This window comes from Embiotoca jacksoni, unplaced genomic scaffold (genome assembly GCF_022577435.1).
Source record: "Embiotoca jacksoni isolate LCO1_2020_lvr unplaced genomic scaffold, fEmbJac1.0.p SCAF_22, whole genome shotgun sequence".
Classification (NCBI taxonomy): Eukaryota; Metazoa; Chordata; class Actinopteri; family Embiotocidae; genus Embiotoca; species Embiotoca jacksoni.
Genome location: NW_027185363.1, coordinates 126,139 through 147,840, shown reverse-complemented (window position 1 = coordinate 147,840; position 21,702 = coordinate 126,139). Strand labels below are relative to the sequence as shown.

Here is a 21,702-nt window from a genome sequence, read left to right as displayed (position 1 = left end):
CTCCAGAGATGCAGTAGGGAGATGGGAGAAAGTTCCACAAAGTCAACTATCACTGCAGCCCTCCACCAGTCGGGGCTTTATGGCAGAGTGGCCCGACGGAAGCCTCTCCTCAGTGCAAGACGTATGAAAGCCCGCATAGAGTTTGCCAAAAAACACATGAAGGACTCCCAGACTATGAGAAATAAGATTCTCTGGTCTGATGAGACCAAGATTGAACTTTTTGGCGTTAATTCTAAGCGGTATGTGTGGAGAAAACCAGGCACTGCTCATCACCTGCCCAATACAATCCCAACAGTGAAACATGGTGGTGGCAGCATCATGCTATGGGGGTGTTTTTCAGCTGCAGGGACAGGACGACTGGTTGCAATTGAAGGAAAGATGAATGCGGCCAAGTACAGAGATATCCTGGAAGAAAACCTCTTCCAGAGTGCTCTGGACCTCAGACTGGGCCGAAGGTTCACCTTCCAACAAGACAATGACCCTAAGCACACAGCTAAAATAACAAAGGAGTGGCTTCGGAACAACTCTGTGACCATTCTTGACTGGCCCAGCCAGAGCCCTGACCTAAACCCAATTGAGCATCTCTGGAGAGACCTGAAAATGGCTGTCCACCAACGTTCACCATCCAACCTGACAGAATTGGAGAGGATCTGCAAGGAAGAATGGCAGAGGATCCCCAAATCCAGGTGTGAAAAGCTTGTTGCATCATTCCCAAGAAGACTCATGGCTGTACTAGCTCAAAAGGGTGCTTCTACTCAATACTGAGCAAAGGGTCTGAATACTTATGACCATGTGATATTTCAGTTTTTCTTTTTTAATAAATTTGCACAAATTTCTACATTTCTGTTTTTTTTCTGTCAAGATGGGGTGCTGAGTGTACATTAATGAGAAATAAAATGAACTTTTTTGATTTTAGCAAATGGCTGCAATGAAACAAAGAGTGAAAAATTTAAAGGGGTCTGAATACTTTCCGTACCCACTGTATATCCCAGTTTGGAAAATGTAAATTTGTACAAGGTGGGGGTTCACCTCAACAGCTGTCTGATCTGTCGGGTCTTTATGGTGCTGTGATTTACAATATTTTTGGGTCAGACTCTACCCTTAATACTAAACAAACAAATACTGCAAACAGGATTAGACTTAATCTTCAGGCTAAATGCAGTAACAACATAGTATAGAAAATACTAAACTACACAGACATTTAACATCAGAAAAGTTGGGCGACATAAAGTGAGAATATGAGTCATTTCTGCCTTCTAACGATCTAATGATCTTTCTTTTGTTCTAGAGGCAAGAAATCCAGAGTCACACGACTGCTGCAGAACAAAGCGCTAACATGACTTGGTGAGTTTTATTTCTCATGAAAGGGACTGGTGACAGACTAGGTTGTGCTGAACTAGAACTGTTTAGAAATGTTCCAGAAATTTTTTCTTACCACCATTTAAAGCGGAGGGGCACAATTTGGGGCCCGCGGGCCAAGTTTGGGCTGCACCTTTTTTGGTTTGGCTGCCAGGCATTTGACAAGCTCCTGCTTATTCTCCTTATCCTTCAGTGCTGTAAAATCCTAACTGTAATGGCCGTAATACATTTTGTGCAGCTAAAAAGTACATAATATTAGTTTTATTGCGATGTACAGCATCGTGCTGTTAAACTTCCCTTTTAAAATGCATGTTTGATGAGAAGATCAATATCACTTCCATCCATTAAATATGCAACTATATAGCCAGGAGGTGGTTTAACAGTTTGGTTTTTGTACAGATTCAGTAAAGGATAGAAGATGTTTGCTGTTTTTAACTTTCGGCAGAGCCAGATTAACTGCTTTTCCAGATTTTGTGCTGAACTAACTAGCTAGTCCGCGGCTACATATTAACTGATCAAAAGTGTTGATTTTCTCATGTAACTCTTAAGAATGAGAATAAGTGCAATTCTCCTTCTTGCTGAAAGTTTGGTGAAACGCTCAATTACAGAGGATGTTTAGCCTGGCTTAGCAGAAAGACTATAAACCCGGGAACAGCTAGCCTGGTTCTGCCCAAAGAGAAAACAAATCCCACCAGCAACTCTAAAGTTCAGAAATAATCACGATATATATGTTTTTGTTTTAGTCTGTACAAAAACCACTCGATATTTCCGGTGTCATTTGATAAGCTAACAGTCTCCTGGCTGTAACTTTATCATTAAGGTACAGTGTTGTTTCAGAGTGGGTCTGATAGCCTAATCGAACTACCAGCAAGAAAACAAAATGCAGCCTAGTTCTCAAAAATGTGAAACTATTCCTTTAGCGGTGTACTCATTCAGTACATAATGAGGAACCCTGCTGTAATATACTGAGATGGCCAAGGTTGAATTCTATGCTGAATGCAGTAACTTTAAATAAATCAAACACATGTTTGTATTGTCAAGGGATATTGTGCAAGTGAGGCAGCTGTGGGCTATCATTTAGATGTCACGGACCTGAGCCTCAGACGTGATAAGCACTACTTGTTTAGTATCCCAAGAGTTTCAGAGGACGGAGCTTGTTTGTCCCCAAAATGAGCCCCTTGGTGTGTACCACAGTTATCAAGCCCGATTCCCATGAACTAATTGGCCTACTGCGAAACATTCAAGCACGCATCCTGAGTTTACCACAGTGTAAGAGGCACTTTAGGTCACTGGGTGTAGATTATTGATCACAATGGTACTGATCCAAAGCCCCATTGATTGTATTCAACAAGAGTAGAGGTAGAAGGAGGTCAGATGGAGGGGACACTTGAACTGAAGAGGACTTTAGCTGTGATGGAGGCCTGTTCTGGGAAAGATGTGTGTATTGGCAGCCAACCTCTGTCTGGTGCTGAGCTGGTTTGGAAACGGAAAAGGAAAGAAGACTTGAATTACAAAAGTGCTCTTCCAGAAGAGCAGGGGATCTGACCTATAACTGTACCACAGCAGCTGTGCACTCTTTAGCACTGACAGTTCTGCATGAATGATACTTTTATGTCTCTTATTCCTGTTGCTAAAAGGACAATACACTGTGAAGTTGTTTGAAAACCACCCACCTTCTGTACTGAGACAGTACCAAATAGATTTTGTGCTCCAGATGCAGGTTTAATATTGCACCACTCTAATGTCTGTCTGTCAAATAATAACAGCAGGTAGATGTTTATCTTATCTTAGTTTAGCCATGACTGGGATTATGAAACAGCTTTCCTGGCTCTGTTAAAGGTAACAAAATCCATCCACCTGCACTTCTACAGTTTGTTTAAGACATAGACTGTATATAAAATTGAACATAACTTCCAAGTCTGAAAAATTAGGCCAATGCAAGAAGTGAATTAAACTGCAATACCACTGAGTGCTGCTAGACATTGGCTTAAAAAAAGATACATAGATTCCCATTCAGCTTGTCTCATGAAATACGAAGTTAATACTTTTTTTTTTTTCCACTCGCCATTTTGGTGTTCATATTAGTATTTTGGTGATCCATCTGAAAATAATCCCATCATTAACTTGACAAAAAAGTCCTCCAAAAGCCTTGTTTGATTGACGGGCCTGAAGTACTGTACAGGTTTCTGCTGTCTGTGGGCGGCACGTAGTACCGTCGGGTTTACAATCAGATCGAGTCAGATCCACAGCTCGCTCCTTCCCAGCGCGTCACTTCTGACTCCAAACCGCTCCAAACTAGCAGGATGGCGGCTGTCAAAATCTGAACTCGAGGCTTCATAACGACAATTCACAAACTAATGGGTGTTGTCACTGGTTTAATCCATTCAACAACCAATGTGTGAAAATGACACATTGACACATTCAGTCTATGTTGCTGCAAAACCACTGTACGAACCACAGCCCGTAACACGTGTTTTTTGCATTTATCATTTTCCTTTTTGTCTGGAAACAAAGCTATTAGGCTACATGTTAATTAGTGATATGGAGCTGGTAGACTTTTTTTGTTTATTTTCTTGCCTTCAGACAGAGTCTTTCCCGGTTTCCAGTTCTTGTGCAAAGCTAAGCCAACCAGCTGGCTGCACCTACAGGAGAGTGGTAGTGCTGTTTTTTTTTTTTTATTTACGCAAGAAAATGGATAAGCACGTTTCTCAAAATGTTAAAATATTTATTTATGGTACTTTTAAAGAACGGTGTTGTACTTTGGTTGGTTGTCGAGACTGTCTTACAGGAGGGAGTACAGGTAGAAAAAGAGATGGACATGTTTGGGCCAAGACATAAAAAAACAAAAAGCCAACAATGCAAGAATGATCAGGTGTCACACTGAATCCATGACTGCGGACCATCTGTTGCTACAGTGCCATTAAAACCCTAATCATCACTAATGGATGCCTTGATCCATGTTAATCTCAAATCCGAATTCCTAATTGGTATTGAGTGGCCTCAGAAAGTAGTTTTAGTTTTACATTTTCTATTTTTTAACAAGCAAGGGTGGCTGGAGGTTGTTTTAGTAGCTCTGGATTTAAAGCAGGCCAGGCATCCTCACTTTCCTCCTCAGCGGTCTCTGGACAGAATTTTAGTCTGGCAAAATGATATTGTGTTATGTTATGGTATTTTGTGTTATTTACTCCAATGCCTTGATTCAAACGATGCTATCTTTGCGCCTGGGTTGAAAATGCACAGTTGACTATTGCCAACCAGATAATTTCTAAACAGAACAACAACAAAAATAAATCATACCCCTGGTTAGTCACCACTGAGTTAATATTTATTCAAAGGTTCAAAGCAGCCTTTCATGGCTGAAAGGATAGAGTGACAAGCTATGGGAAGATTTGGTAAATATTTTTCAACATGAATTTGAACTTGTTCTGGTTAAAAATTGACCCAGCCGTGGTTTCTGAGTGTGTTATGCGTGTCAGCAGCAGCAGTTCAAGGTTTTACTGCCGTATTTTGATTTTCTGTGGCTATAGAATTTCACTGTGCCAAATTCCTCCAGGAATGTATTATAAAACCAGAATATCACCACTGAAACTTAACTGAGTTCTTGAACATTTTTGCATGCGTTATTAACTGCATGCAGAAGATGCAAACTAACAAAACCCTTTCTTTAGCTTTGAGAACGAACCTGAACACTCAGAAGAGAAACAGAACATCAACACAGCCTTTTACCCAAATAACATCCTTTTCTCAATGTTTAAGCCTGATGGCTGATGTGTTCTGTTCATTATATTACACAATAATGAGATTAGCAGTTACGCAGTATTTCACAAGCAGTCATGAGGAGCATAGATACTCACTGGCTTTACTCCAAACTGTGACCCATTTAAAAGAACAGTTTAGCATGGGGACTACAGTATGCCTGAGTGCTCCCTCGTTATCTCTAAGTTAAATATAGAGCTCCAGCAAGAACACAGGCTTTGTCTAGGTAACAAAATCCAACTACTAAGTCTGGAGCTCACTAATCAACATGTTAAGTCCTTGTTTACTCCACTCAAAAACAAAGTGTAAAACCGGCAGCTGAGCTAATCTCTCTGATCCCATTCCCGCTTTGTATTTAATGGCCAGATAGGAGAGTGTACTGATCTTCTCAAGTTACTGTCTGCAAAAAAAGGTGTCTTTTGCAAAGTGTTGAACTATTCCTTCAGGATCATGTTGAAGATTAATTAAAATTAGTCAACCTTATGTATCAGTCATAAAACAAGTTCAATCACATTTGTGTTTTTTACCTCAACAACACCCGCAAGCTACATTAAAATTAGTCAACCTCATGTATCAGTCATAAAACAAGTTCAATCACATTTGTGTTTTTCACCTCAACAACACCTGCCTGTGTAGCCAAGGTACAGTACCAATATTCATGTTAGTCCAGGGGACACAGTCCACAAAGCTTTGTTGTGCTGCACAGCTTCAAAACAGGTCTTTCTTCATCAACAGGCTTCATTATTGTCAGCTGTCAACAGTCTGAACCTGTGTTTTGGCCCCGTCACTTTTTTTCGGTCTGTCTGTGCACCTTCTGCTAGTGTTGTCACATTGTTGTGCAGTGAAATGTGCCAAAATATATTTTACAAGTCGTATGCATTGCGGGAGATGGCGCCTTTAAAAAATAAATGGATGGCTTGTTTTTCTGACCTTCGCACAATGAAGTCTCCCCCTTTTGCACTTTGGCTTACATGAAAGCAAATCAAGAATGTCCAAACTGAGTTTGGCCTTTTGTTGTTATCCATTCAAGCTTGCTGTCGTCCTTCAAGCTGTTTTGTCTTCACTTTACTCCTTCTAGTATTTATTTAGTGGTTCTGCAGCATCTTGTTGTTACTCACAAATGTACATGGGTTTCTCTTTGTCTATATTTGGAGCTATTTCAAGGTCTCGTACGTTATTTTAGCCTCCTGCGTTTGATGTTTTGGTTATTATGAATCATGTGCTTTTTCAAACAGATAAATGTAACTGGCATGTTTTGAGTGAGAGATCTGTGCTGTGCATGTTTGCAAATTCTTAGTTTTTAAGCTTTCATTTCAGGATTTCCCATTCCCTTTCTAAAGCTCCTCTCTTTGCTGTGAAAACTTGGCTAATTTGACAAACCTCATGCTCTTCAATTAATAGGAAAGGAGGAAGGACAGGCAGAGTGTATTAAAGTTCAACAACCAGGGGGTTGGATGAGAACAGAGAGGGTAAAAAAAAAAAAAAAAAAGCTTTACAGACTATGAGAAAGGGGAGAGAAAGAGAAAGAGAAAGGCAGGGAATGACTTGTAGTTACCTCTGGGCAGATTGTCTCCTGCGTCCTATGGGGCCCCATTTGTTAATTTAAGGGCTGTGACCCAGGTCGTAGTCGGGTTCAGAGTGTGTAAATCAGAGACCTCGCCTCCCTCTGAGGCTCCTTGACCTCCCTGCTGCACATCCTGCTGCACAGCATGGGAGAAACAAAGCCTTCTGCCAAGTTCCTCCATTTCCAACAAGCCCTTCTCCTCATACAGACAGGCTGATCTTCAATTTGAGCTCATATGATATTACAGTGCATACTGTTTAATCTTCAAAAGTACCAATGATCTGAGGTAAATTATATTATTTGTCAGAGTTCTGTCATTAATTAGTGTAAAGTAATTGTATTTCTTTTTACGACTCCATTATACTTCTTCTCCACTAAGGTTCAAAGGTGAATGTTGTGCTTTTTACACAACTTTAAGTTATAGGCTATATAATTTTGTGCTACAGACAGTTAGTGATAGTACATATATGAAATGGTGGAAAATTGCTTCTCTGTTTACAGGCTACAACATGACATGACTGCCTACACTCAATATTAACAAACCAAAACTAACACACATACATATGTAATAAAACACTAAAATTTACATTTATACTTTTAGATTGACTGATTTGTTGATAATAAAGTTGAATTTGAATTTCAGAAAACTTTGAATGCAGTACTTTTACTGGTAATTGGTCTGCAATTACTGCCCCGCCAGGATGTTCCTTCCTGTAAAAAGGGAGTTATTCCTTTCCACAGTCTGCGTTTTTTTTTCCCTGTTAAAAGGGCGTTTTTTCCTTCCAGCTGTTGCTCAAGTGGGAATTGTTGAATTGCTGGGTTCCTTGGTACAATGTTGTAAAGTTGTTTTGTAGGGACTTTACTATATATGCATCCTGAAATAACTTGTGTTGAGATTTGGTGTTATATAAATAAAATTGAAATTGAATCAAAATTAATTAAGTATTTTTAGATTGTAATATCGTTATGTAAACCTGTAATTTTTTTTGCAATGGAAAACCTGTTGGCAATGTTGTCTACTGACAGATTTGTCAAGATTATTATTCATCTGGGGTTGTGTTTCTGAACATGTGGCATATCCAATAGTTACTCATCTTTCCTCTCTAACTTCATAATATGCAAACAGTGTGATAGTGTCTGCTGCTACACTTGTACAAGGCACAACGTCCTTGTTCTGATTGATTTTTGTTTTGTTTTGTTCATCTGTCACAATGTTGCAGATCTCATACACTGCCTGCAGACAGACAAACTGACAGAGTTGGACCTTGATGGCATGCAGACAAACAAGAAGGAGTGGGGTAGATTTGTTTTTAACCTGATGTATTTCTGTCTCAGAGAGTGAGTGAGGAAGAGGGGGAGAGACGGGGGAGGTGGTAAACACATGCCACCCGTAGGTCTGGATGGTTGGGTGTGGCAGAGAAATGGAGAGGTGTGAAATGATGATGACTGGGGAAGGCCAACGTGACACTGACTTGTTTTCATGCTAGGGGGTTGTTGTCGACTGTCAAGTCAGCTGAAAACCATTGTTGGAAATTTTACTGCTTCTATTGCCCCTCGCATTTTATTTTATTTTCTGTCTTTTATGTCCAAATGCTTTCAAAGAATGAAGCAGGTTTTGGAAAACTTTCTTTGTGAGTAACAGTCACATCCAAGCTGTAGGGTCTGTAGATGTGTTTTCTGTTTTGCATCGGACTGCTGGTCAACTTCATGTTTACATGCCACACTAGAATAAATGCTGTTTATCCAGATTTATGTCTGGTTTTCTTACTGCATTTTTTAAATGAAGTTAGAAAAATGTTGTTCTGTCTTGTCTCTTACTATCTGTTTTTCTGGTTCTCTAAGTACAGCTGTCAAGTGCCAGCATGTTTTTCTTAGTTTACCTCAATAGCTGAATAGCTGCCAGGAATTAATTTGTGGCTCAGTGTCAAATTTCCTCTTTGGTTTCATATACTTGTTGGTGGTATCTTGGTTGAAGCCCCATACATTTGTCAAAGTTTGTAGGCCTCAGGAACTGCACCGGCAACACTGTGTGCAGAGTTATGCTGGTAAATAATCTGCGCTGTGAGAAGAGCACACTTGTGTTGCTTTTGGCACTGATATGCAGAGGCATTAACTCTGACTTATTTTCTCTTCTAGTTTCATTCTTTAACACCTCTATTTTTCACGACTCTTCCATGTTCTACTGTCTTACTGGGTTTGGCTCTCTGGTCTGCTGCAATTTCATCCTGGTGAGAGGAGGAGGGAGACACAGTTGTAGCTATGTGCCACGTGGTTGTGATTTACTGTTTTGGACTTGCAAAACGTGACACCATTTGCAAGCCAAAGAAAATGTTTTCTAAAAAAGCTGAACTGAGCTGCACTGAGAAACAATTACACAAATCATTCTAATGGCCAATATGATCGTGATATGTATGTTTTCAATGTGGCAAATGACCTGAATATGAGGTCTAAATATCTACTCTGGCTGTTGATTCACAAGATTTGCCCTCACTTGCTTTGATATTTTTTTTTCCAAGTGTTAATTGATGATCTTATTATGATTACAGATGCGGTTAAACAAATGTATTTACTATTTACTCCGAGCATCGTTAGTACAGAGTACTGTTATATCTGACAGATGGACTGATTTTCTCTCACTTTGAATTTTACAGCAAAATTAAACACACTTTTCCACACTAATAGGCTGTTAGAAAAATTACTGAAGAGGCTTGGTTCAAAATCAAACACATCGCACATTTATTCTTGCAAGAAGGAACACATACATGCACCCTCAAAGAGAGGTGTCCAGCAAAGAAGGGGTCTTCCCTCCTCCGTAGGTCAGCTTTTATACAGTGGGACAAACAGTAGACCATCACCCCCATCCCCTTTGTACCTGTTTTTGTATTGAGTTGGTTGTAGGCCACAAGATAGTCGTCAATTAGATGCGGAAAGAATCACTTGCAAATAAGACAGAAAACAAAGGAAACTTTTCGGGGCCTGAGACTTTCTGGAGCCACAATGTAAACAAGAGGAAGAGACAAATCTTTCCTTTCCATCATAGGTCAATTCAAAACTCTGCGTAAATTAGGTCAAAATAAAATGGACCATATAAAGTCACTAAACCTACAGTGTACATCCAGCAGCCGAAGAGCCTCATCGCCACACATAACTCAACCTGACCCGCTTTCCTGTTCCAACATTCACACCGTTCCATCATCAACCTGAAGCCGGAATTCAGCCAAAAAAATGTTATAATATACTGTTGATGTGGAGAAATCACTTCATGATGATTACTCAACCGTCCTACAGAGTACTCATTTGCAGGCTCTTTAGTGTCCCCCTCGAAAGTATTTTGTTAAATTTATCAAAAGAGGTCATTAGTACAAAAGTAAATGGGTTTAAAGTTATTTGATCTTCAACATTTAAACAAAGCAATGCTAATCCAGGATCACAAGCATTCATGAACAGATTTTAATTCATTTACTGCAAGAAAGAACAGTCTACTTAGGAGACAGAAAAAAAACCTGCATGAAATATTGTGAAAATCATAGCCGTGTGTGAGCCAGTACACTTATCTATACTCAGTTTCCAAAATGTATATAAAAACGCAGGGGGAAAAAAACTGTAAACTAACAGCATGAGTCACTAAAACATGTTCTGATAGTTTTAACAGTTTATGATTGAAACCTTAAAAATGTGATTTAATCTATTGATTCAGCCTATAGAAAAGTGCTCCAACAGTTTTGTATGTCTGAAAAATACACTTTAAGTACTTATGTTAAAACATAAAACTTACCATGAAATTAGCCCTCACTCTTTTCTACAGTCGATAGTCCTCACTTCCTCCATGACACTGAAGTAAAAATAATTCCTACAGTGACACTACCCTCTGCTGGACAGAATGTAAACAGCACAACCAGCCAATAAAATGTCCCTTTTGTCAGATGCAGACTCAGATGAGATGTCAGCTGAATGTGTGCAAATAAATCTGGGACAATATCAAGTGACTTAAATTGCACTCACAAGAGTTCATCAGATTTTCTAAATCATTGGCTACCTTATACCTAACTTGACATTTGGTCATCTAAAAATAAATCTACTCTTGTTTCAGTGGGCACTGTTTACCCTGGATGCTTGTGAGGAAATTATACACTGCTCAAAAAAACATAAAGGAAACACTTCAACAACACAATGTAACTCCAAGTCAATCACACTTCTGGGAAATCAACCTGTCCAGTTAGGAAGCAACACTGATTGTGAATCAATTTCACCTGCTGTTGTGCAAATGGAACAAACAACAGGTGGAAATGAGGCAATTATCAAGACAACCCCTATAAAGAAACGGTTCTGCAGGTGGTGACCACAGACCATTTCTCTGTCCTCGTCCTTTCTGGCTGATTTTTTTGGTCACTTTTGCATTTTGCCAGTGCCCTCACCACTAGAGGTAGCATGAGGTGTCTACAACCCACAGAAGTTGCTCAGGTAGTGCAGCTCATCCAGGATGGCACATCAATGCACGCTGTGGCAAGAAGGTTTGCTGTGTCTGTCAGCACAGTGTCAAGAGCATGGAGGAGATACCGGGAGACAGGCCGGTACACCAGGAGACGTGGAGGGGGCCGTAGGAGGACAACAACCCAGCAGCAGGACCGCTATCTGCTCCTTTGTGCAAGGAGGAACAGGAGGAGCACTGCCAGAGCCCTACAAAATGACCTCCAGCAGGCCACTAATGTGCATGTTTCTGCTCAAAGTGTCAGAAACAGACTCCATGAGGGTGGTATGAGGGCCCGACGTCCACAAGTGGGGTCCGTGCTTACAGCCCAACACCGTGCAGGGCGATCGGCATTTGCCAGAGAACACCAAGATTGGCAGCTTCTCCATCGGCGCCCTGTGATCTTCACGGATGAGAGCAGGTTCACACTGAGCACATGTGACAGACGTGACAGAGTCTGGAGACGCCGTGGAGAACGTTCTGCTGCCTGCAACATCCTCCAGCGTGACCGGTTCGGTGGTGGGTCAGCGACGGTCTGGGGAGGCATTTCTTTGGAGGGCCGCACAGCCCTCCATGGGCTAGCCAGAGGTACCCTGACTGCCATTAGGTCCCGGGATGAGATCCTCAGACCCATTGTAAGACCATATGCTGGTGCAGTGAGCCCCGGGTTCCTTCTGATGCGTGACAATGCTCAGCCTCATGTGGCTGGAGTGTGTCAGCAGTTCCTGCATGATGAAGGCATCGATGCTATGGACCGGCCTGCCCGTTCCCCAGACCTGAAGCCAATCGAGCACATCTGGGACATCGTGTCTCGTTCCGTCCGCCGACGCCACGTCCACCACAGACTGTCCAGGAGTGGACTGATGCTTTGATCCAGGTCTGGGAGGAGATCCCTCAGAAGAACATCCGTGGTCTCATCAGGAGCATGCCCAGGCGTTGTAGGGAGTGCATACAGGCACGTGGAGGCCACACACACTACTGAGCCTCATTTTGACTTGTCTGGAGGAATTTCCACAGAAGTTGGATCAGCCTGTGATCTGATTTTTCCACTTTTATTTTGAGTATGATTCTGAATCCAGACCTCCATGGGATAATGATTTTCATTTCCATTGATCGTTCTTGTTATTTTGTTCTCAACACATTCCACTATGTAATGAATAAAGATTTTCAACTGAAATATTTCATTCATGGAGATCTAGGATGTGTTGTTTAGGTGTTCCCTTTATTTCTTTTGAGCAGTGTAGTTCATTAGATTCATACCTTCTACAGAACATCAGGCACTCAGATTACTTCATTTTGCTGGTATCTTAAAGTGTGACATTGCAGGTATAAAAAAAAAAAAAGATAAGATTTTAACATCATAACTCAGTTATTCACATTAAATGGACTGATGTCATAAAAAGTACTTAAATTATTTAATGCTCTTACATTTTTTTTGAATCTCCATCCAGTTTTACACATCTGTTGGGCATCTGTGTGCCAGGATGTTGCTTCTATAGTGACCACTTAACAAATCAGCTGCGAGATCAACTTTATTGACTCGTCAGTTTATCTTTCGGGCTTCAGAAATGTCAGATAATTGTTATTGCGAGGGGGGAAAACAACGATAATAAAATGAACAGGGGACTTCCAAACTCATCTTGATACCCAAATTTATTTCAAAACATTTTAACAAGAAATGTAGTCCACTGCTGGTGAAACTGATGGCATCTTCTGGTCCGCAGCGTTGGACTGGCACCTCAGTTCTAGCGGGCACTGTGAGGACAAAGAGATCAGTCACGCACACCATCTCAAAACTAAGCAGAACTCAGCCGAGCGAAAAGCAGCAGAGCTCTATACAGAGACCCCAGCAACAACCGTAGATGGAGACATTAGCAGCTAAAATTCACTCGAATCCATTATTGCATTGAAAAATAAGAGTTCAGTTTTAGGATGGACCTGTGACTTCTTGTGGTTACAAATTAAATTCAGCTCGGCTTGAACTGCAAGCCCTTTATATTTCCAATTTGAGTTACTAACTGACACCCTGACCTTTTGCTACTAGTTTTCTAAGCATATGCCTCCAGAGATAAAAAAAACAACCCAAAACAAAACCATTTGAGCAGGATACATACTGCGGTAACAACACACCATACACTTCAAAAGACCCCAAAAATAATGTGTTTGTAAATTATGCATCAAAGAATTCTTCATTCAAATCTGTGGTAGTTTAAGTCCTAAGACTGGTGTGTTTTTGTATTATTGCAATATATGGTAAGCGGTTTGTAATTTTTTTCCCCCTTTTGTACTGTAATTACCAAATTTAATCAAAGCATAACACTTATTCCAGGGTTGTACTATTAAATTGTACAGAGGGTCATGTTTTTTTGGTCACTAGGTAACCCACCATTTTACAGTTACCTACTGGTAGTTTGCCAGATTGTTAAAAATATTGCCGTTTGACTTCATGTATAAAATATCAAGGGAAAAGTGCCCGTTCCACACCAGAGCCCTACGCAGTGTCCCCAGGTCTGTACCAACACCGACAGTTTAATGACGTCCAACAGCCTCAAACGCCTGTTTTTTTAGCTCCTCTCACCTATCGCAGCCTCCTGGCTTCTCTTTCAGACTCCAGAAGTGTCAGCACATCTCCCTCTCTGACTGGGCCCTTCACGTTCCTGATGATGGAGCGGTTGCTGTCGTCCATGAACTCAACACGGACCTGCAAGAAAGCAACGCAGAGTACTTGGTGGTCAACTGGAAGAAGAAAGTCACTGATGTTGACTCAGTCACAACTTCACTCGCGTTCACAAATAACTGCAGGACATACAATGACATATGGGCATCTCGTAACATGTTCTAGGTTACCACCACTTAAAAATGGTAATGTACGCGTTATTTTATGGACTAACACTGACATATTAATAGATATAAATAACAACGAAAATAATAATAATAATAAAAACATTGTTTGCCACCCTATTTAAATTAATTCCTTGATTAATTGATATAGACTATTTGGTTTTTAAAATGCCGGAGAATACTAAAAAAATTACAGTCTCGCCACAAAGGCCTAAAATCCCCCCCAGACCAACAGGCCACAACCAAAAGACGATTCATTTATTATCATGGAGAAAATAATCCCTTTTTTTTCTTAGAAGGTGGAATCAGAATATTTTAAATAAAACAACTGACTCCAAATGATTAAGTCAGTCACAATATAAAAAAAAAATAGTTGGCGATTACTTCCCGGTGTACATTTTAAACACATTTTCCAACCAGTCGACCTTTCTTGAAACTTAAGTTTAGATTTCTCCGATTTAAACAAATTATAGTTTTAATCTTTATTGATATATTGCAAGAAGGTGTTCAGTAAACTAAATGATGGGACAGGAACCACGAGAAGACCTGCGTTACTCATAGGAAACGTTAAGACAGACATTAGCCATGTTAACATACCTGTGTGCATTGTCCCTGGGAACCGGTTCTTCCGAGCACCCTGGTGACCTAAGAAGAAAACACAAGTGTACTTTGAGTATTACAGCCGTATAATATATACTGTTAATAAAAAATAAATAGGTAACCACAGAGTCCAGGAGAGAGCGCAGCAGGCTAAGGAGCTGAGCCTGTAGCACGGAGAAGGCCTCCGTGATGGAAGCGCGAGAGCTGAAGACATGTTTTGCTGATCGGTGCACAAAAGCAAATTTAGCATCAAAGTTTTGGGACCAATTGAAACACGACTTCTTATTGTAGCTGTTTCTCCGCCTGGACCTGACTAATTTCGCCGTAATAGATGTTTTCTTACTCTTGCGAGCTTGATCGGCTGCACGCGGCTGGCGTCCATGTTATCAGGTTAGCCTGGAAAGGAAGTCACGTGGTGCTCGGAAGGTATATATAGTCGAGTCAAATATTTTAATTTAATATAATTTTACAATTTTATTTTATTAAGATTTAGTTACATAAGGATCAGGTTAAGATAAATATGGATCACCATAGCTAAAACATTACATTTTAATACAAATTAAAAAAAAAAAAATTACATTTCTACTTCCTTTTCCGGTCGTGATCGGGAAATACCATCCAGAAGCTTCCAATAGTGAAATCTGGGCCAAACCATTATTCACTGTGTGAATTGTCTCTGTGTGTGGTTTATCCAGGTGTTGTAAATATATCCCCAAAAAATTCTTATTGCTTTGTGTCATATATAGAATTTTTTCAGTAATTACAAATCATTTTTAAATTTTAAACTTTGATTGGGATGTCAGTCACAAACTATCTATTCACAATACAATAGACTAGAAAATTCGTAGGCTGACCAAATCTGCGCAAGTTTGCTGTTTACTTTTGCAACATATTCATATTATTCAAATTCAGGACACTGAATCCCAATCTGCCCATACTGTCAAAATGTACTTTTGTTTTCTTGTTCACTTTATTTTTTAAATTGATTAACTACAACTATAATCTTGAGTTATTGAAAACAGATCTATGTCAATGAAGAAGAGAGGTGAGAAGATACTTCAAATGGTTTGTTCAGAATTTAGATAAAACAGTGAATATGTTATTCCAAATGGTAATTTGTACATATTTAAAGTATAAATTCAATCCTAGTTTGCCAGTTCAGCAAAAGTTCAGAAGGACCACAGCGGGATATAATCTACCTGTTGAATTAGTACATACTGTACTTCCTGTGAAAGCTTTCCGAAACTTGTTAGCAATGCAGTACTGCAATCACACCACTCTCTCTCTCTTCTTTCCACTCCTTTCCCTCTCTCAGAACTCAAAGCCTTAAATCACAACACTAATCCTTGTGACAGTATTTTTAACTTGCCTTGGGACAGAAAGAACAGCAATAGGATTAACGATTCAGTAAAGAGGCTGAGGCCCATGCAGTTGATCTTCTTGCACGCTGACTGAAAAGCACGGTAGCTCTTTCTTAATCTTTGTTTCAACTAGAAAGCATGATTTTTAGAGGACAATATTTTGCTCAGATGGAGATCTTGTGGAATATTCTTAATATTGTTTTTTATTGACTTAACTCAGACTTGGCATAAAGCTTTTCTGCCGATTTGTCTTCCAAGGTGCTGACACAATGGAGATTATAAAGCCTAAAATCAAGGTGCTGAAAAAGCGCCGCTCCAGCCTTTTTGCGACCATAAAACGGGAAGTTAGCCTTTCACAAAGTATTGAAGATCAGGAGAGTGAATTCCCCTTTTCACAGGACAGCTCGGTGAAACCATGGACTTCTATGGACAACCTTGACGCTCCTGATAAGACAAGAGAGACAGCAAAACACAAGAGCAAAGATGCACCAAACCCGAGGAAGTCAAACATTGTCAACCTGAACGTGGGCGGAAAGGTGTTTCACATCCCCAAGCATTTAGTCCTCAAATACCCCAAAACCAGGATTGGAGCCCTCGCTCTCTGTGATGATCCAGTGAAGCGTCTGACGCTCTGTGACGATTACAATGTTCACAGCAATGAGTTCTTTTTTGACAGAGACCCGATGTTTTTCCACTACATATTTCACTTCTACTGCAGTAATGTCCTATGGGTGATGGATAGTCTCTGCCCTGTCAACTTTGAGGAAGAGATTTTGTTCTGGGGACTCAAACTAAAAGACACTCCAAGGTGGGCTGCAGATTCTTTATACTCACTGTGTGTGTGTGTGTGTGTGTGTGTGTGTGGATATTTTATGCAAGATTTTGAAAAGTAGTTCTTGTGAAAACTGGCAGTAAAGCTCTTCTCCTCCTCCTTAGGTGCTGTCGCATTCTGTTTGAGGAAAAAGTGGACGACATCAGAGACCAGCTGAAGGTTAACAAGGAGCTGCTCGATGAAATCAAGCCCCATCAGGACGAGGAGTGCTACAAGAGCATGTTTATGGGCACCCTTCGGAAGATACTCTGGGACTTGATGGAGAATCCTTACTCCTCACTGCCAGCCAAAGGGTTTGCTGTGTTTTCCAGTCTCTTTGTGCTCATCTCTATTGTTGCCATGACAATGAATACTGTCAAAGAACTCAAGCAGTACAAACTTGCAGGCAAAACCTACATGGAGTGGGTGGAAGTTAGTTCCATCCTTTTCTTTGCAATGGAGTACTTTTTGCGGTTACTCACCACATCCAATATCAAACATTTTGTGAAGAGTGCCCTCAACTTTGTTGACGTGGTGGCTGTTATGCCGTACTTCATCCAGATCCTGTTTGAGACGTTTGTTTTAGATTCAGAAGACGCCAGCGCACAGGAAGAATTGAAAACCATGGCGAGAGTCAGTAAAGTCAGCAAGGTGCTCAAGGTCGTCAAATTGATGCGCATCTTCCGTATCTTGAAGCTTGCCCGTCACTCCACAGGCATGAGGGCGTTTGGTTTCACCATCCGCCAGTGCTCTGAGCAGGTATGAAGGAATATCAAAGAAACACAAAACTTAACATTGTCAGCATCTTTAACTAACGTGACGTGGTATGACTAATCATTGCAACCCCCAAAATATTCCCTCATGTTCCTTAAAAAGTAGAAAAGGAGCCAGGTGTAATTTTACGTTAAAGTCACACTGACTCAGAACATTTTAAGGTTTCATGGAAATCCACCAAATGTCGCTGTCTATTTAGAGAAGTATGTCTTTTTCTTTCTTGAAGAGAAATAGATGATAAATCCACTGTCATATCTGTGAAATCAATATAAAGCTACACACTAGACAGCTAGCTTAGCTTAGTGTCAAGTACAAAATCCACAAATCACTCGCTCGAAAGTTTACGAATCAACTTGTTATTTTTGTGTTAATGAATATATCCAAAAAGGACGACTTGTGGTTTTTACCAGGCGTTATGTGCAGAATATATTTTTGTGGCCGTGTGCAGTAACTTTTCTAAAGTCCCCAGTGGGTTCACAAAGATGTTTAAAAAGCCATTATTTACACAGCCTGTGAAATTCAGAAAGCTCATTTTTTATATATATTTGCACACGTCAGCCAGTGCTGCTGTTAACATGTGCTCTTCTGTTACGCTTCAGGTGTGCTGTCTGTTTCTGTTCATCGCCATGGGCATCTTCACCTTCTCTGCACTGATGCACTCTGTGGAGGTGGACCAGCCCGGGACACCGTTCAGCAGCATACCAGACGCCTGGTGGTGGGCTGCAGTGAGTACAGAACAAACTTCAAGCACCTCTCCAGTAAACTCTGTGTCTCTGAATTTTGGTTTCCTGAGTTTCAGTGTAGAGCAGCAAGAATCGCAGACTGCTGGTATTTTAGTGACGTTGCCTTGAACTTGGTAAGCCGTTCCTGTTTACTCGGCTGAAGAGAAGCTCAGTCTTCAGTGTCATGTGTCAGTATGATCAAGCAGTACAGTGCATTTTGGGTGTCAAGGATTAGGCTTTCTCGGATTTATGCTGCATGCCTAGTCAGATAAAGACAAAGGCGCAACGCGGAGTCGTGCTCTGAGCTATTTTTATGGTTCCACGAAGCAGTGAACTCATGACAACAATTGTAATCTTGGGCTCAAATACAGTCCTGTTTAGTGAACGATTGGCTGAATCAACTTTAGAGATAATCTCTTAAACAGGAACACAAACGATGACATCCAACTCTCATCCAACAGTAAATGTGTCATGATAGGACACGTCACGAAGTAAGAATCATGTTCCTGGTCTATACAGCTGACCAGTGAGGGGAACCAAGCTGTCAGCAGGTTAAGCACCAATTTCCAGTTAGCTCTTAGACAATTAAAATCTTACACTGAGTGGGCAGCAGATTTCTATGACTGTCTACCAAGCAAATTTTAGCGGTGGCCGCCTGTATGTTCTGTTTTTGTTTTTGTTTTTGTGTTGTAAAAATATTTAGATTTTTAAATTTTTTCTTTGTTTTTCTGCACTAACATTAGCCTCAGTGTGTCCTCAGCTTGGTTCTCTGTGCTCCACTCAGACTCATTTAAAGACATGGTTTCTATTTTGCCAGGCAGCAGCTGTTATGTGTCTAATCCCCTCTAATACGGTGTAATGCGTCTCATTTTCGGCCAGACACAGTGATTGCGTTCAAGAGATGTAACTTGTAGCACTACATTCCTGGATGTTTTTTGATCCTCTTGATTCTCAACTTCTCAAAAAAACTTAATTATTGGACCCTCACAAAGCTTTAGCCGAATAGCTTTTCGGTGCAGTGTGAAAAGGCAGACACCACGAGAATGAAAAGGACAAGAACAGAAATAAAGCTTGAAAAAACACTTTTCCGCTGTCCTCTATGTTGCTGTATAAAAACCTGGGATTCCTGGAAAAACTATAAAAACTGTGCAATAGTTTTGAGCACTTGCATGTAAGCTGATGCTTCTCGTTTCTTTTAGGTGAGCATCTCCACTGTGGGCTACGGAGATGTTGTCCCTATCTCTTATCTCGGCCGCTGTGTGGCATTCGGCTGCATCTCCTTTGGCATCATCCTCAACGGCATGCCCATCTCAATTCTGTTCAACAAATTCTCCGACTACTACGCCAAACTGAAGGAGCAGGAATACACGCAGACAAACACCGAGCGCAGCTTCCAGCTCAAGAAACGTCTGCGGCATAAGTTTGACAGCTGCTTCGAACCCCAGCAAGAAGACTCAGATGACGAGATACACTATCGGCCCAGCGGAAGGCAAACTATCCACGAGGCCGAGGACTGAGAGAAGCTGCCTAGTTGTGACCTCGCTAACCCCAAATGGCCTTATCACCCATGGGTCTAGAAATTGTAGGACTCCATCTGCCTCCAGCCCTAAGCCTGTGTGCTTTAAGACAAACAATCTAAAGGGGGTAAATGGAAGCAGCCGCAAGTTGAGATAAGCTTTAAGCTTCAGCTTTAAAGGAGATGCTATTTGAACGCTTTGTTAAATGGACAAGATGCTCCCTCTAGACAGCTTGTTACCAGTTTTCCAGAATAGCATGTGGCTGCAACTAACTCTGATTCCACTGAAATAGATGTTTGACACAAGGAGGTCAAGTAGTAGCATTATTAATCACACAACATCATGCTTAAATCACTTTAAAGGGAACCGAATGCTTGGGAAGAACTGATTTCATTGGAAGTGCTATTGATGAAATATTTTGGACAACTACATGGTTTCTTAAGTTTTACTTTATATAATCTGCACATAAGACTTATGAAAACCTTCGGCCAATACCAGCCAGTCACACAGTCATTGTCTTCCACCTTCAAGGAAAACATATATGAAAACCTGTCATTTAAACATGCCATGCATTAAAGTGGCATTCTTATCAAAAGTACTCCTTTTGTTTTTTTCCTGTAACTCAGTGTGGTCTTGAAGGCACCTCTAGGTGCAGCAGGGGATGTGCCAGCAGCGATCAAGAGCCACAGTATAATTTTGCTGTCAAGGATTACCGGGATTTGCGTTTGCGCCTCCTGCTTGCTCAGAGAAGGGTAAAAGTCAATCATGTCCTGTGCTATTTTGGTAGCACAGAGAATCTGATCAGCTGCGCACAATTGCGCTATTCAAGTTCTTACCGGCTAGTTTGATGGATGATGGTTTGTTCCTGGCACACAATAGATCCTTCATTCTTACAGATGGGCAGTGATGCTTAAAACCGTCATTCAACAGCTCATTATTTGGCTTGATCCCTGCAGGAAGACAAAAATTGAGCTCTTGGTTCTTGGCCCTCAAATGTCAGGATCAAGTATGGCCAAGCCCATTGAACTGTCTTAGCACTGTGCTGTTAGCTGTGTTTAGCTGTTTGGCTAAGATCATTAAATCAATTCTTGTTCTGGGCACCTGTGTTATCTAATTTCAGACACATTAAACATGTCCTGCTGGCCACAGGACTGTGGACACAGATGACAGTTTAGTCTGAAAAAGTTATTTCTTTTCTTTGGGAGAAAATGAAAACACGGTTAGGTTTTAGATTTAATGAAAGGGGCAGATCAAGAGGAATAAAAACGAGCGCTTTAAATAGGCCTGACAGGACCTACCACTTCAAGATGATGAGTTGCCTCTCCGGTCATGAGAAACACCTTGCACCTACAAAAAACAGTATAGGCCTTGACTTTACACAAGTGAGAGATATTTAGACACAGTACTTTAAGCATGTTTAATGTGATCACAAGTGAATCATTTGTGTAACAATAATTGTTTCCTGGTCTTTGAGTGCAAAAATGCTTAGAGAAGGATTACAATAATGTGTCCAATTCATGTTTACATTTCAATATATCTTATATTACATAACAGTAACAACAGTTTTAATAATTCTTTAAATGCAATATAATATAGTTTCAAAGGTTTTAGTTTTTGAAATCACTAGGTGAAAACCATTAGCAATTTGACAGCTCTTGCGCATTAATGTAAGAGCAGGAATGTCTCAACAAAAGCTGGTAAAAGAAGGGCACTTTTATTTTACAATGTCTAATCATTCAGATAAATTCCAGATATGAAAGGTCTGCTACTCAGTGGTGGTAAAAGTGAGATGTTGCTTGTATAAAAACTGTAAAATCAAATGTCTATTTACTGTACTTTTCTTGCTTTTGCATGACAATTCAGCTGGATGGAAAGTAAGAGAAGCGTATTTCTTGGTCAAGAGAAATTCTCTTCCTCTTCACATCACTC

At 40.6% G+C, this 21,702-nt stretch overlaps 2 protein-coding genes across 2 annotated transcripts; one reads left to right on the top strand and one right to left on the bottom strand.

Moving 5' to 3' along the window:
• Positions 1–12,782: 12,782 nt before the first annotated feature.
• On the bottom strand, positions 12,783–15,014 carry rps28 (ribosomal protein S28). The gene is made up of 4 exons (XM_069157004.1): positions 14,932–15,014; positions 14,586–14,633; positions 13,726–13,848; positions 12,783–12,902 (listed from the first exon to the last, which is right to left on the bottom strand). Exons 1-3 carry the CDS (start codon positions 14,968–14,970, stop codon positions 13,726–13,728), a joined length of 210 nt encoding a protein of 69 aa, XP_069013105.1. The 5' UTR covers positions 14,971–15,014; the 3' UTR covers positions 12,783–12,902.
• A 1,204-nt stretch (positions 15,015–16,218) lies between these two features.
• On the top strand, positions 16,219–19,773 carry LOC138203259 (potassium voltage-gated channel subfamily V member 2). The gene is made up of 4 exons (XM_069158010.1): positions 16,219–16,757; positions 16,886–17,519; positions 18,134–18,259; positions 19,456–19,773. The coding sequence occupies exons 1-4, from the start codon at positions 16,219–16,221 to the stop codon at positions 19,771–19,773; spliced, it is 1,617 nt and encodes a 538-aa protein (XP_069014111.1).
• The last annotated feature ends 1,929 nt before the right edge of the window (positions 19,774–21,702 follow it).